Below are 15,901 nucleotides of genomic sequence, written 5' to 3'. Positions count from 1 at the left end.
CAAGCTGTGAGACGGGTCGTGGTGACCCCCGGTGCATTAGCGTCGCCCTGGCTCTGTTGTCTCTTCTCTCAATGTCCTGTTGTCTCTTTCCCCATCCCCCGTTGCCCACGCGAAAAAGCTGTGCCTGTGCCCGGCACCGCGTGTCTTGCCTCTCTACCGGCCTCATAAGGAGCAGATTCCAAGAGACTGACGGGTCTGGCCGCAGCATCCATATTGTCGACCGTCGCTGAGGTATTACCGTCGTCGTCCCCCGCGGATCCAGAGACGCAGGACGCTCACCGAGTGACTGACAAAGCGGCCCATCTCGAGCGCCTAACCTTGTCCCTCGCCTCTCAGTACTGGCTTCCAGGCCAAAGTACAACCTACCCAAGCAAGCAGTCAGTCAGTCAGTCGAACAAGCAAGGCCGCCGATAGGTGTCCAATCTTGGAACGGTTACGCTACACGCTGCCCTTCTCTATCCAGCCCGAGCGCGCGCATCCCTTTTCTTCTGTCTTAGCAGCCCGAGTGCGAACCCCTACGTCGACAGGCACAAATCCCAACTGCCAGTCCAGTCCCCCTCCCCCTCGTCGCCACAAAAAGATTTTGCGTTCCCGCCGTCGCCGCCGCGCCGCGCCGGATCCGGGACCTGCCCTTCCTTCTTCACTAGCTTCCGTGCCACAGCTTAGCCCGATACTACTAGGTCCCGCGTGGTTGGCCCAGTCCCTCCCGAGCATAGTACCGAGTACATCTGCTCAGCTTCCGGCACTAGTATAGTCTTGAGGCAAACTAAGAGCTTCAAGCTTCCGGGAGGTACCATGTCGATCCCGACAGTTGCCCACGTCTTCGAGTCCGGAATCAACGCTGCGCCTGCCAGCGCCATGGAGAACAACTCGCTGGATAAGCTGGACGCCTTGGTCCGGCTCCAGCTTGCGGCCGCTTCCAGGGAGTTGGCCATGAATGCTGGAGACTCTTCGTCTCCCGACAACTCCAAGAACCTCATTAGTGATGTCGGAGAGTATCTCACCCAGACAGCCCAGATGTGGTTTTCCTTGACAGATAAGCTTGTTCAGGGACCTCATGTGGCGGTGGCTGCTGAAGAGGCCCACGAGCAGAGCTTTTCTAAGACTCACATGTCCGACTTGAAACCCATGGCCATCATGGACATGAACATCACCAAGCTTAGGTAAGGAACTCTCAGCCCTCAAAAGCAACGCGCAGCCTATATCCTCATTGGACTAACCCCATATCTATAGCAAGATACGCGACCTGACCGAGAAGTTCTCCCGGGACGTTGAGGAGATCTGGCGGCGAAGACCTGAGCCTGGATCGGTGGTCTCTGCGCCATCCTACCAGACCGCTTCTCCGTTTCCTACCATCAAGACCGAGATGAGCTGGACCCAGTCGTCTATCGTGGGAAGTGATGTAGATCATAGAGTCCACAGCGGCCAGAAGATGTTGCTGACGTCGCACATCGCTGATGGCCATCCGTCGCCTGGGCCAAATGCATCCGCTTCAGATGATTCCGAAGAAGACGAGGATGAGCAGTTCGCCAAGATCGACATGGAAGCTCTCAAGCAAAGAGGCAAGGGCTCTTACTACTGCCCCTTGGGACACCGATGCGATAAGGGCGGGGTGGATAAGGAGGGTAAACTGGTGCTCTTTGACAGAAACTCTTCATTCGCGTATGCTTGCCACCTGGTGGTCCTCAAGTAGGACCCGGCTGAACGAGGCATCAGCCATTCGCTAACCCCAGTCACAGGCAACACTGCAATAAGCATCGAAAGCCATGGCGATGCGATGTTCCCGGATGCCCAAATCCGCCCAAGAAACGCAAGTTTGCGCGCAGAGATGGCCTGGAAAGGCACAAAGCAACAGTCAAGCATCGCGTCATGACATGAGTCCCCTGGTCATCAGCTCGATCTTGTGCTTTGTTATGGGGTGCATGACCTCGACCGGTCAGTTCCCTTACATTTAGAGACTAGGCTATGATTGGGGGAGGATGACGGCCGGTGAAAAACACCCATGCGGCTCCTCAGAGCCCGAGCTGCCCGACATGCAGCATGAACCAATGGCGCCGCGCCCAGAAGCCTCGGCCAAAGAACCCGTTCCAGCCAGCCCCAAGCGTGGTTGGCAACGACCTCTGGTTGCACCCAGCAACCAAGGTCGACCTACACATCCATCCATTGTCCTTACAGTCATGTAGGAGATGACAATGTGGTGATGACCTGTCTGTCCCTGGGGAGGTGGAGGTAATGGTCAACAGGTACAGACCATTGTCGCTCTGCTGAGCGTCTTGAGCCACCAGAGACGGTACAACTCAAATCGTGACGCTCCGTCATCATCTCTACTGTACATATCAGCTATCCAGCATCTAAGGAGGGAACACAGCTCATCCCGGCTGCCTCGATGAGGATATTGCAGCCGGTCATGGGCTGGGCTCATCACCGGTGAAAGCCACCAGACAAAACCAGTTCTTACATATGCAGCTAGCCCTTGGGCGAGCATGCAGGGCATCATCCAGACAATTGCAGACGACGTGCGTGCTTCTGACAAACATGGGTTATCTTGCTGGGCGGCAAAATAAGTAGCTCAGATGAATGGTGTTGCATACTTGGACAACGACTCGGAAGAGGCCACGCATCCAGGCAGGACTGGGCCGTCGAAGCCCAAGAAAAGCCCGAGGTGAGGCGAGGCGCGCAGAGTAGAAGACGGATAACGACATGACCAGAGCAGAGTCGGCAATAGATGACGGACCTTGACGCTTTGGTTGCACAGCCGCTGCGGGTCGCCGACGAGTCGTACGACCGATCTACACGCCCAAATCCTTCGAGAAAAGGAAGCACCGCCACGTCTGCGGGTGAAACGGGTTTGAGGTCTCGGCAGGGATACTGGAACAAAGCTGCCAGTTCCCGCTCAAGAGATGCGTGAGACAGCGGGGGGGATGGTTGGATGGGCTGGGCTGGGCAGGGCATGCTACGGTTTCGCCCGCCTGCGGCGAGAAGCAAGACGCATCCCAAACTCGTGGGACGGTCGTGCCAAGGCAGGGCAGGCAGGCAGGAGCTAGATGACCTGCAGCCGGAGCATCTCGAGTTGCAGAAATGCGACGTTTCGATTCAGGGTGCTCTAAGGAAACTCTCCGGAAGAGAGAGGAAGGGGGAGGGGGGCAGTTGTGCAGCCTTTGCTCACATTTTTTTTCTCCGTCATCTTGGATGATGATCTCCTAGCTAGGATCATGGGTTCAAGAGACGCTACCCTGGCGATCAAAGGGATGGACCAGCCAGTTGGAATCAGCGATACCGGGGAAATGCGCACGGTGACGGGACACACAGATCATTCTGGTGTCATGGCAGCTGGGTGATTCAGGGGCAGTGGCGAGCGTGATAGGGCAAAGCAAGCGTTGGGGGGAGATATCCACGATCCAAGATGGAGCCTCAAACCGGCGTTGCGATCCGATCTAAATGGCCAATCTACGCTTCTCCACACACCCTTGACAGGCCGACGTGACTGAGAACGGACTCGCTCCGCGCAACACCCTTAGTGGCGCACGTGGCTTCTTAACGGTGCGGGACTAGGGCGTTAGTAGGTGGGAGCTTGCATGGATTGGGCGAGTGACATCGACACCAGGCGGAGGGGAGGGAGATGAGAAGAGAGCAGAAGGAGAAGAGAAGAGAGGAGAGGAGAGAGAACAGAGACGAGAGAGAGAGAGAGAGAGAGATGGGCGGTGTGAGGTGAGCCGGATGAGGACGGAAAGGCACATTGATGACACAGCGCCAACTTGAGCTTCAGCTCTCGGGAAGACGAGACGAGACGAGTCAAGAGAGAACAATCGACAGTGCGCGCCCAAGTGTCCACACGGGCACCAACAAGTTGAAGAGAAGAGTGAGCGCACCGTACTGTCCCGTACTACATAGCAGGTATGTACAGCACCTACCTGTCAAATACTACGATTCGTAGCGTCTACCTACCGTACCCAGAGGCGTGGATGGGATGGGTATGTCCCGGGAGAGCAGATCTCGTGGAGATCCCAACAGGCCAGCAGGCTAATGCGTGGCGTTTGTGGGCTTCCCAGAGTTGCTGCATGTCAGGGACCTACTGTGTAGGAGCAGTGCGGTGACTAGCGGTGCAAGTTGCAGACCGACGGCAGCACGACACCTACACAGAGTGACAGCCATTGCGTTGTCTCAAGTGCTTTTGCAGCGCTTATGTCGTCTGTCTGCTGATGGATGAGGCGGGACCTGAAGATGGACTGCCCTTCCCTGCCCTGCCCGGGTGAGGCAAGGCAAGGCAAGGAAGCACGGCGGCGACGGCGGAGGAGGCCGTGGCACGGAGCGACAAGGACGTCAGCCATGCCGAGAGCGGCAGAGGTTGATGGAGCAAGGCGAAGCTTACTGACCAGCTAGCCGGGGTGTTTTACTTTTTTCTCTCTTTCCGGGGGGTGGTAGGGGGGTGGAGCAGCTGGAGAGGAGAAGAGAGTGAGGTGAGGGAGAGATGGAGAGAGAGACGATGGATGGTCTCTTTTCTCTCGTCGCAATCGGCCGGGCGTAGATGGCAGCTGGAGTTGTCGGGTCGGGTGCTATACAGTACGGGCCGTAGAGAAGGATGCCAGGAGACGCCAGGCCGGGGCCAGGCGACAGAACAGGCCAGGGTACCGAGGAGCGAGGGAGCTGGGCTGGTTGGTGTATGTACTCTGATTCTTGTTTGAGGCACCCCCGTGCAGCCAACGAACGATACACATTCTCTGATGGGTGTTTCTCTTGCCTCGTTTTGTTCCTTTTTTGGCGGCCCCCTCCCCTGCTGATGCTGAAGCCGTCGAATCGAGACTTGAGGCTGGGTCGACACGACACGACACGTCAATCAATCTGTGTCTGTTGATGAGGGCACCCGTCCCCGTAAGGAGTACGGATACATGGCTACCCCATGAGATTGGAGGCTACTCGCCTTCCCCTGCGCTTTGGGGTTGGGCGCCTTGCGACAACGACATGCCTAGCCTTGCACAGCGCAGACAGTTCGGTACTGTACGTAGTACATCGCCCTGCTTGAGCCTGGGCGCACCAACAAAGTACCTTTTTTTTTTTTTTGTTTCCTGTCCCCTCTAAGATCAATCAACGGAACGGACCATGGATGGGTTGCTGGCGTCAAATGAGTCGACCGCTACTTGCGCTGCGCAGACAGACAGACAGGCATGGCCTCCTCCGAGTCCCGGGCCGGCTTTGGTCTGGTCTGGTTTGGTCTGATCTGGCTTGGTTCGATTCGGGTTCGGGAGTTGGCGAGTAGTTAGAGTTAGGTTTGCGATGCAATATAAAATCGCCGTGCGCGCCCACGGCAACTCTCACGGCGAAGGCGAAGATCTCCATCTAAGCTAAGCTAAGCACATAGACTACAGCTCCCCTTCAAGAGGCAATCGCGACCTTTTCACCTTCCTTTTTGTTATTCATCCTCCTTCCTCTTGTTACTCTTGGTCGCCTATTGGACATTGCGTACTCAGACTTTTCACCTCGATTTTCAGAAGAGAACAATGGCTGCTACTTCTCCCTCCCTCCTCATTATAGGAGCCGGTAACTTTGGTGCCGCTACCGCTCTGTCCCTCCTCAGAAAGGACACCAACGCCAAGGTCACCATTGTCGACACGGCCGAATATCCCAACCCCAGAGCAGCCTCGCACGATATCAACAAGATCGTCCGCGATGACTACCCAGACAAGCTGTACATGCGGCTGCTGAAGAAGGCCATGCCCCTCTGGCGGCAGGACGATCTATACAAGAAGTGGTATCACGAGGTGGGTATGCTCCGGGCCGACGCTACCTCTTTTGGCGAGGACAGCATTGCCTCGTACCGCGACATGGGCATCTCCAACGACTCGGAGATGCTGCCCGTGGACGAGGTGCGCCGCCGCTGGAACGGTGCCTTTGCGACTGCCGACTTCAAGGGCGTGGACCGGATCCTCTGGAACCCTAGCGTGGGATTCGCCGAGGCTGACAAGGCGCTCGGCGCGGTTGTGCAGGCCGCCGTGGACCTGGGTGCCGAGTACGTCGTGGGCGAGATGGCCAAGCTCGAGCTCGGAGCCGGGGGCCAATGCACAGGCGTCATGCTCAGCGACGGCAGGACGCTTCGGGCAGACCAGGTGCTCATGTGCACAGGCGCGCGGACGGCACCGCTCCTTGCGCAAAGCGCGCCGGATCGACCGCAGCTCCACGCTGGCGACAGGCTGTTGGCCACAGGCGCCGTAAGCTTCTACGCGAAGCTGCACGGAGCGCAAAAGGCCAAGTTCTCTACGATTCCCGTGCTCAAGAACTGCTTGCCGCAGGTGAAGGGTAAGGTTTCGATGCAGTCTAGTGCATGACATTGACTGAGCAGGGTGGGCTAACATGCGTCGCGCTGCAGGTGAGGGCATGTCGATACTCGATGACGGCACTATCAAGTTCAACTGCGACCTATGCTTTACAAACTTCCAAGTCTTCCCCGCGACCGGCGAGGCAATGTCGGTGGTGCCCGACCAGTCCATGTACAACACGTGGACGGGCCCTCGCTTCCTCAAGTTCTTTGAAGATCGTGCGCGGCGGACCTTTAACGGGCTCTACGGCAAGGAGGTCGAGGATATCAAGATTGAGGCCTACCGGATGTGTTGGTAAGCAGTTAACCCCCCCTCCCTCGCACTCGCCCTCGGCCAGATGGGACTCGGACTCGCAGCTGACCGGTTTCTCTTCCTTCAAACAGGGACGCATCTACGCCGACGCACGACTTCCTCATCTCGCCGCACCCGCACTGCGACAACCTGTATCTGGCCACGGGTGGCTCGTTCCACGGATGGAAGTTCTTGCCCGTCATCGGTGACTACGTCGTCGACATGCTGCAGGGAACCCTGGACAGCGACTTCGCCGACCGGTGGGCCTGGGACAAGAAGGGCGGCGACGGACACTCGGCGAATCCCACGTACCAGATTGTCGGGGACCTGCAGGACTGGACCCGCGGATGGGCTAACTAAGCCAATAATTCTCTTACCATGACGAGGACGAAGGATGAAGGACAAACGACAACAGCAACTACAAGGCCGAAGCCATGGCGTTGGGAGGCGCCAGCCCCGTCAGAGGGCATCAGAACTCTCTAGTGGGATCAGGATCAGGACCAACAGGGACAGGGTCCAGCCTAGCCAGCCTAGGCCCCCCTGGTCGACTCCCCATTGATCTACCTCTACCCCATGTCTATCGAGAGATTCACCTGGTTTTTTCATTTCTGACGGGGGACGAGCATGGCCAGCAACTCGGGAGTTGGCAGCCAAGAGAGTCGACTGCAACCCAATCAATCCACCAACCGATTGACTACGCCTTGTGCCGAAACCCGGCGTCGGGATGAGTGCCGTCTATACCCAGCCAGCCAAGAAGCGCCTCTTTTCGCCTTGTTTTTTGGCGGTGGTGGTGGTTGTCCCTGCTACGGTTGTTACTGTTGTTGCTATTTGGGTTGCCTCACTTGGCCCCATGCTTCTTCCTCGTCGTCTCCCCCTTGTTCTTCCTTGCTACCCGCCCCTGATTTTTCTTTTTCTGGATCCTTTTCTTGTTGTCGGATCTGGAAATTAAGTGTACTGTGCGGAGTCTGTGGTGGCTTTTTCGATATCCAGGGTTTACTCTCTTCTCTTTTCTTTCCCCCCCTTAGAGCTATCTATAATCTCACCTTCAGCTCTATCCCCATTTTCATTTCCATATTTCTTTTTTCACTTTCATGGGGTATCTTGGGTCATCATACGGTCAGCATAGGGATTTGTATTGTATTCTTGCGCGAAAATTGGTGTGAGGGAACGAGAGGTGCAAAGAGAGGGATATGGACATGGCATTTTGTAAAGGAAGGGATCATAGCAACATTTATTTGCATTTACAACCAGATAATTCAAGCACACGCAATTCGAATCATGTCTGGACAGGACTCGAGTCTACACTACAGTATCAGAATGTCAACCGGCATCCCTCCCTCGTTTGCATTAGGGCGGTCTGAGAATGATAGGTCCAGAGCCGACCTGCTTCTAACCCTTGGGCTTGGCTGTCTGATCGATATGTGACAGAAGCCGCGGAAGAAAAAGAGACGAGTCAATCGCGGCAAGGCAGGGAGGAGAGACAAGACAAGACAAGACGGCACACACGCCCACACGGTCAATGCGCTCGTTTCAACTTGATCCTCGATGACGACATCCCAGGCCAAGGGATGGGAATAGGAGATGGATACTACATACCATGTCTGTAAAGCCAGGTCATGCTGTCAAGTCACGAGGATGCCGATGCCCCACGATACCATATGATGGTCCAGGCCACCCCTGGAGGAGTAGCAAGATAGCACCGAGATGGGCAGATGCACGTCGACTCGGTAGTTGGTGCCTCGCTCGTCTCGCGGACACCGCTAGATGATCCCGGCGTGGATTTATGCCAGGGATCAAGAGTCAGTCAAGTGCAACTTGTGGTGCTGAAAGTCAGGGATTTGATGCAACGCACGGCCTGGAGGGAGCAACTAGAAGGAAAAGAAAAGAAAAGAGAGCTTGTAGACGAGATCTCTCGCGTCTCGTCTCCTCTGTCCCCCCCACCTCACTCTTTACTCCTTTTCAAAGTCCTGCCCTCTCGAGCAAAGGCGGTCAGAGTTTCGTTCTTCAAAGAGGGTAGGGGTCTCGTCCCTGCAACATGCGGTGCGTCCCTGTAGTTCGGTAACCGTGGCTTGAGCGTGTGAGAGTGAGTGGATACGGATTTGACTTTCTGCGCGCGTGCGTCCATGTGTGCGTGTGTGCGAGAGTTGATGGGGGACCCTGACAGGTTAGGCACGTCATTGGCATGGCATGATGGAGGGAGATGTCATGAGTTGTGTTGCTCTGAGCAAGGGGGTTTCTGTCTTCTTTTCCGTCGCCTCGCGCAGAGTCAAAAACAAGCGAGCTATCCGTCGGGGCCGACACAAAATGTCTTCACACTTCAGCTTGCTGTAGATCCGCACTATCGACGCTGAATCCTCAGGCTGGTGCTTGCTCCGGAAATCCCCCACCCTTAGGGATGTAACCGTAGCTAGGGTTCCGTTCCCAGGGAACAGGGTCGTCTCCGTGCCTAATCGCCGATGACCCTTTTTCCTTTTCTCAATGTGACGAAGAAAGAGGGCTGCTGTCACGCGGTTGGTGCCGAGAGACACGACCAACAACAAGCAACGAGATGCCTCAAACACGGGATATGCAATCTCTGTCTTTCTCGCTCTCTCGTTTGGAATTTCCGTCTCCTGCCCCCCTCTCCATCTGCGGCTGCTCGCTTCTAGCGCCAAATGCACGAGCAGGGGAGGGGGGGTCCTCTCCTCTGGAACCAACTGAGCGGTCCGACCACCACGAAGCGCATGAAGCAAGCATGTACATTGCATGTTCCTTTTCCCCATACCGGTCTGAGTTTTGAGTGCCCCACGGTTACGTAGGTGGGAAAAACCCAGGCGGTGTTGGTTGGAGCGCAAGTCAGAGGTGCGCCGGGTGCTTGGCGACCGAGAAGATGCCCTGCTTGCCGCTGCCTCTCTCCCTGCATGATGTCTGTTCTGTCTTGGATGATTTGCTTGGAGTAGGTGTTGTTGTTGTTTTTTGTGGTTGAGATGATCTCTTGGCTCTGCGGTTGGCGGAAGAGCTTCTCCTATCTCTTGACAACTCAACCCTCAGCCATTACATCTTTCAGCAAAGCCATCTTGGTCAAAAAAAAACAGCCCGCGGAACCGCGCTTCTAGCTCCATGTCATGTCTCGGGCTGGCTCCACCCCCGGCCATGGTCCCAACGACGCCGACGTCCCCGGTATACCCAGTCAGCCGGGACAGCCCTGGAGAACGGAGTGTTCAAGGGGGGGACCCCACGAGCTGTGTAATCGAACACACCCATGTCAACGAATATAGGTACTTCTGCACCTTTGTAACTGGTACATCCAGAGGGGAACTTGTTCATGGGTGGTGGAGCAAGGACGAACATGTCGAAAAAGCAACGTTTGAGAATGGGTCCTCCCCCTTGGATCTGCGAGATTGCACCTGAAACAGACGAAATCTCACCGCTCCCCCCCTCGTGATGGGGGAACAGCTTTACTTGTGGTGAGAGAGCATGGTAAACATGGGAATCCCATGTAGATCTCAGGAGGTTGTTGACGAACGATGGAGATATCACGGTGAGAGAGTATCATCATCATCATACATGGTCCGCCTGATGTGAGCTGTCGATTCCCAAATCAAACTCGATATCCATGCCGCCGATCCCTCTTTTCCACTTCCCAACCAACCAACGCAGGGCGGGAAGTCTGCATCACCATCTTCATCATGTGATGATGGCGTTGCCTCTTGCATTTGCATCTCTCACTCTCCAAGCAAGTAAAGGACCGCCGCCCCCCTGTCCATCGTGGCAGGCCTCGCAGTAGCCTCATCTTTGACGGGTTATTTTACCGTCCCGTCGATCAGAAGAGTGATGTCTCTCTTTCGAATTTCCACAAACTTGGCGACGGGTCCGATGTGGCTGCCTCTTTGTGTTTTTTTGCTTTTTCCTTCGAGATCCCTCATGAGCCCATTTCTTTCATGCCATGACTCGTACCGTATCGGATCGCTTGGACTTGCTCTCACAAATTGCTTTTTGGTTATCCTGATTAGAGAGGGGAAACGGTTCAGGACTCGTCGGACGATGGGGGTCCATTCCGTGTGTGTCCACCGGTTGATGCGGGAATCACCCACATGTTCCCACCGAGTTTGATCTCGTTTCTCCTCGGATACCAATGTCGGTAAATTTTGATCGAGATTATGTGTTTTTTTTTTTTTTTTTTTTTTTTTTTTTTGGTTTAGCCCTGCGAGATTTGCCTTTGTTGAACTTACTCCAGAAAGAGACGGGTCCACGTGGGAAAAAGTTGGCCCAGAGACACGAGTTTCGACAGCTGCGAATGCAAGTCGGCGGGAGGACCCGCAGGAGTGAGCCTGTCTCTGGTGTTTTGTGTGTCTGTGTAGGGTATGTTTTCGGATGAGTTGTGGGGGTGATGGAGGAGAGTGTCAGACTGTTCAGGGAACCGGTGAGACGGTCTCGAAGAGTAGAGTACAGCCGGTGACAACTTTCTTGAGACTAGAACCTATCGGTTAAGTAGAGATTGTCCTATTGGAGGTCTTCGAAGGTCTCGACTGAGTGGATGGCCGCATAAGCCATAACCATGTAACAAGACACTCACCTATCGACGAGAAGTTGACGAACCTGGCTCTATCCTCTCGCCCGAACAACTTATGGCTGCATGTAGGATCAGTACCGGTCCCACCAGAAGATATAACTGACAAGAGAAACTCAAGTACGCGTATTTAACCTTGCAGGAAGCTACGTAGCTGTCGTGAGACTGGACTTTGCTCTATCAATGGTTGGGTCTAACGACTGGCGTTGTCTGCAAAAGCAGCAGGAATATGAATCCAAATTGGGATGTCCATCGTCATCAAGCGAACCAATCCCCTGTGGCTTAGTTGGCTAAAGCGTCCGACTGTTACTTGCAGACAATCGGGAGATCGGAAGTTCGAGCCTTCCCGGGGGAGCATTTGCTCAAGTTCATTTTTTTGCTGGCATTTCTTTTGATATCATCTATCATGTTGCCAACTTTCTCCAGGGTTCGTCTTTCTCTTTTTGCCAGGTGGTGGTGTGAGACCTATGTGTCTATGGACAACACCAGACATCCACCTTGCTTGATGTGCTGGCATACACCATCGCTTAACACAATACACAACAACATCACCGTCACAAAATCCGGGAATGCCCTCACTTCCATAGCCAATCCCAAACAGCCAAGCCCTGCGTCGAGACTGAAAGTGTAAAGCCGACCCTGTTGCCGGCCAGATGGTCATCCACCACCACCACCAGCCAGACATACAGACCAACACGCATATACCAGGCGCATGGCTAACGTCACTCTGCTTTCAAGCCACGTTTAAAAGACAATGTCTCGTGGCAACTGGCAACAAACCTCCCTCCTCAGCATGGAAAGTCGAATTAGGCATATCCCGAAGCCCGCCACCGTTGGGCAGACACTCCTAACCACCACGACGAATTGCTGCCCGACACGGAGCAACAAAGTTAATCAAAGCTCGGGTTTCCCATTTCGCCTTTCCTTCCCCGTGACAGCGGCTTCTCCGGCTATTAGCGGGTTTCACCATCTGAATAAACTCGAGGCCAGCCAGGTTGTCGACACCCTCACATGCTTCGATGGTTGGTCCTGTCATTTCGGCATATGAGATGCTCGACGTCGATCGAGGAACTTGGATGTGATACTCCGGTTAACACCTGGTTTAACCGTTAAGCGCGCTGAGGGTCTATCAAAGAGAGCTTATGCCCAACATCCGCCGTTGTGATATGTATGCCCAATGGGTTGACACAGACAGTCCTGCTCTGGGTTAGCCTGGATCCAACGACAAAGGAGAGGAGTTCCGTGTGGATGACACGGCATGGCAGTTCACAGTTTTCAAACACCGTGTACAAGTAGATGATACCATGACTGACTATATTCAAACGCTTCAATGCTGTCTATACAAATCCAAGCACCATTTTAGACATCAATCATATCGTGCCAACATAACAAGAACTCTAGTAGACCTCGAGGACATATCGTCCCTCCTCCTTGAGCTTCTCAATCTCCTTGCGGGGATCAATCTTCTTGCCCGCAGCCTTGGCCTCGTGGGCGATGGCCTCCTCGAGCACCTTGGTCACGTCAGGAACGGGCCAGGTAGGGCCGCACAGGTAGAAGCTGCCCTCGTCCTGGATGTAAGCCTTGGCGATCTCCTTGAGAGTCTGGCGCATACGGTCCTGGATGTAGATCTTCTGAGGCTGGTCACGAGAGAAGGCAGAGCCGATGAGAGTGACGACGCCAGCAGCCAAGTAGGCCTCCCATTCCTCGCCGTAGAGGTACTCCTCGCGCTGGTGACGCGAACCAAGGTACAGGAGGATGGAGCCGATCTCCTTGCCCTGAGCCTTCTGCATGGCACGGTACTGGACAAAGGCACGGAAGGGAGCGAGACCCGTTCCGAGACCAGCCATGATGAGAGGAGCAGTGTCCTTGGTAGGAAGCTTCATCACCGAGGGCTTGACCGAAGCAGTGAGCTTGGCGCCCACCGGCAGACGGCTGAGGTAGCGAGTGGCATGACCATATCGAGTGCGGCCACGGGGGTCGACCCAGTCGACCACGACAATCATCAGGGACACCGAGTTGGGAGTGACAGCCTGGGCAGAAGCGATAGAGTACTCTCGGCGCTTCAGGGGGCTGACAATCTTGACAAGGTCGTGGAAGTTGGGGTGAGCCGACTTGAACTCCTCCAGAATGTCCACATAGGTGAGGGTGTCCACCTCGGATCGGCGCTTGAAGTCTTCGGCACCCTCCTGTCCGCCAAGGGCCTCGAGCTTCTTCTTCTCCGTCTCGTCGGTGGCGAACTCGGCAAGGGCCTCGTAAAAGCGCTTAGGAGGCTTTCCGAGGATGTCAACGTTCTGGACAAGAGCCTGGTAGACGGTGCGGACCTCCATCAGAGAAGGATCCTCGCGAGAAGGCACCTGGACCAGCTCGGCGGGGTTGAGGCCGTAGAACTCAATGAACTGGTTGACCTCCTCCACGTCGTTCTCGGCGTGGATGCCCAGAGCCTCACCAATCTTGTAGGTAAGGCCAGAGTCGCCGAGGTCGAACTCGATGTGGAAGATGTTACGGTCATAGTCCATGGGAGTGAGACGTCGGTTCTCCTTGACCGTGATGGTGGCAGTCTTGACAGAAAGGTCAGGTCGGAGGGCAGTCTTGGTGCCATAAGCCTCCTTGAAAGCAAGGGACTTGGCGGCGACCTGCCAGTCACGGAGCTCAAGGGTCTCCTCGACCTCCTCCTTCTGGTGGGCGACGAAGCTGTTGCTCTGGATGGTACGGGGGAGGTTGGGGTTGACAAAGTCAGCCTCGACCTCGGCCCAGGCAGCGGGAACCTCGAACTGGCGGAGGCACTGGCCGATAGCATCAGTAGCCTCCTCCAGAGTAGGGGCCTGACCCTCAGCAAGGATGTACTGTCCAATCTCCTTGGGGGAGATGTCAGGGAGAGCAACCTTGAGGAAGGACAGCTCGAGAAGCAGCTTAGCGAAGAGAGGATCCTTCTCGAAAGCAGGGGAGAAAGAAGCGTCCAGGATGTAGAGCTCGGCGGCCTTCTCCTGAAGTCCCTTGCGGAAAGCAACGGGGAGTCGCTTCTCAACCTCGTCATCCTTGAAGTTGGAGAGCTTGACAATGACCTTGCCGCCATCGGCGAGACCTCTGATGATATCAACCTCCTTGAGGATCTTCTCATCACCAACAACAATGGTGCTGGCCTCGTTGATGTCATAAGGGGCCTCAAGAGCCTTCTTGGAGGCTCGGAGGTCACTGCGGACGATACCACCCTGGGTAAGGTTGTCAAAGACCTCATTGACGTAGACGTTGGAGGTAGACTCCTTGGAGAGGAGGTTACCAATGACGCTAGGGGAGTTGATGGCAGGTGAGTTATCGAGCTCCCAGAAGGTGAACTGCTGAGCCTGGATGAGAGAAGGCAGCTTCTTGGCCTCGCCGTCGTTGCCAAAGATCTTGTGCAGGGTGTTGACCAAGCCCTGAGGAGTGAAGGCCTGAGCGGGAGTGTACTTGATGTCAAGAACATCAGGCTCACTGTCAAACTTGCCAGAGAAGGCAACAGCGGTGAGAACGTCGCTGTAGAGGGCGGACTGAGTAGCCTCATCCTCAACGGCAAGCTCATCCTTGACCTGGCCAAGAACAGCAATGGTGCGAGCAGAGGCGGGGATGGCCTTCAGGAAAGCCTCCTCGATGAAGGGGCGGTAGATTCGCACATTGATGACACCAACCTTGGCGCCATCGGCAGAAAGCTTGGCCAGAACCTGCTTGGTGACCTGAGATTCAACGCTGCCAAAAGCGACGAGGACGACATCAGGGGTCTCATGGCCGTGGTACTCAAACGGCTCATAGACGGTGCCAAGCTCATCGTTGAAGAGCTTGAGCAGCTCAACAGCCTTGCCGGCGGTGTCGAGGCGGGTGTTGAGCTTGCCGACTTCGGCGGAGAGCTTGGTGTACAGGTCGGCAACGCCGTTCTCGCTCAGGGCATCAACGACGCGCAGAGTCTCCCTGGCGACGCGAACACCATCATAGATGTGAAGAGTAGGCAGAAGAGAAGCCAGAAGAGTGGCAAAGACGGACATGTGCTGGGCCTCATAGGTAGAGGTGCTGGCGACCAGGCCAAGACCGAGATCCTCAGCAATGCGAAGAGCAGTGTCGTAGTTGGAGATCAGACCCTTGCTGTCCGAGTAGTCGAGAGCGGCGATATGGGCGACGAAGGGGCTGGAGACTCCATAGAGGAGAGACAGCTGGTCGAGGGTTCCGCGCAGCTGCTGGAGGCTGCCCGAGGGCGCAACCAGAGACTGGGGGATGTGTCGCTTGGAGACATCGAAGTCGGGGGAGAAGATGTAGCCAAGGGCGAGAGCACCAGCGCCGACTCGGGTCTGGAGGGGCAGAACGTCGGTGGAGTAACCGTGGATGTTCTTCTCGTTCTGGGAAGCCCAGTCCTTAAGGGCAATATCGAGGTCGAAGGTCTCGGGGGAATAGGAGAAGATCTTGTCGGACAACTTGTAGGCGATCTGCTGGACGAGCAGCTGGGCGGTCACGTAGGTCGGGCCGGAGATGGAGGAGAGAGGAACCCGCTGGCCGAAGGGAAGGCTGGACGACAGCTTGGTGAAGTCGGACGAGTTCGTCTTGGCCACAGGGGCCGGCTCCTGATGAGGCATCCTGGAGAGGATTATTCGGTGATTGACCCGAGGAGTTGGAGGATCAGATCGATTGAAGGAGGGGAGAGGTCAGAGTATCGCTCTTGACTGCAAAGCAAAAGTCAAGTGAGTGCCTCCAACTCAAAACTGCTGACTCTCAAGAAGCGAGATGAAAG

General features: G+C 55.5%; 2 protein-coding genes and 1 pseudogene across 3 annotated transcripts, besides 1 other annotated feature; 2 read left to right on the top strand and 1 right to left on the bottom strand.

Annotated features, from left to right (window-relative positions):
* Positions 1-795: 795 nt before the first annotated feature.
* On the top strand, positions 796-1,878 carry NCS54_00382100 (Hypothetical protein; the record flags this gene model as incomplete). The annotated part of the gene is made up of 3 exons (XM_053149377.1): positions 796-1,163; positions 1,234-1,662; positions 1,740-1,878. The coding sequence occupies 3 exons, from the start codon at positions 796-798 to the stop codon at positions 1,876-1,878; spliced, it is 936 nt and encodes a 311-aa protein (XP_053005352.1).
* A 3,608-nt stretch (positions 1,879-5,486) lies between these two features.
* Positions 5,487-6,962, top strand: NCS54_00382000 (annotated as a pseudogene). Its single transcript has 3 exons — positions 5,487-6,291; positions 6,335-6,605; positions 6,695-6,962.
* Positions 5,487-6,962: a sequence feature.
* Positions 6,963-12,548: 5,586 nt separating this feature from the next.
* Positions 12,549-15,746, bottom strand: NCS54_00381900 (Hypothetical protein; the record flags this gene model as incomplete). The annotated part of the gene is made up of 1 exon (XM_053149376.1): positions 12,549-15,746. One exon carries the CDS (start codon positions 15,744-15,746, stop codon positions 12,549-12,551), a length of 3,198 nt encoding a protein of 1,065 aa, XP_053005351.1.
* Positions 15,747-15,901: the final 155 nt, after the last annotated feature.

Source organism: Fusarium falciforme, chromosome 3 (assembly GCF_026873545.1).
Source record: "Fusarium falciforme chromosome 3, complete sequence".
Classification (NCBI taxonomy): domain Eukaryota; kingdom Fungi; phylum Ascomycota; class Sordariomycetes; order Hypocreales; family Nectriaceae; genus Fusarium; species Fusarium falciforme.
The sequence above is the reverse complement of the archived record's forward strand: the minus strand, read 5'-3'. Positions and strand labels throughout refer to the sequence as shown.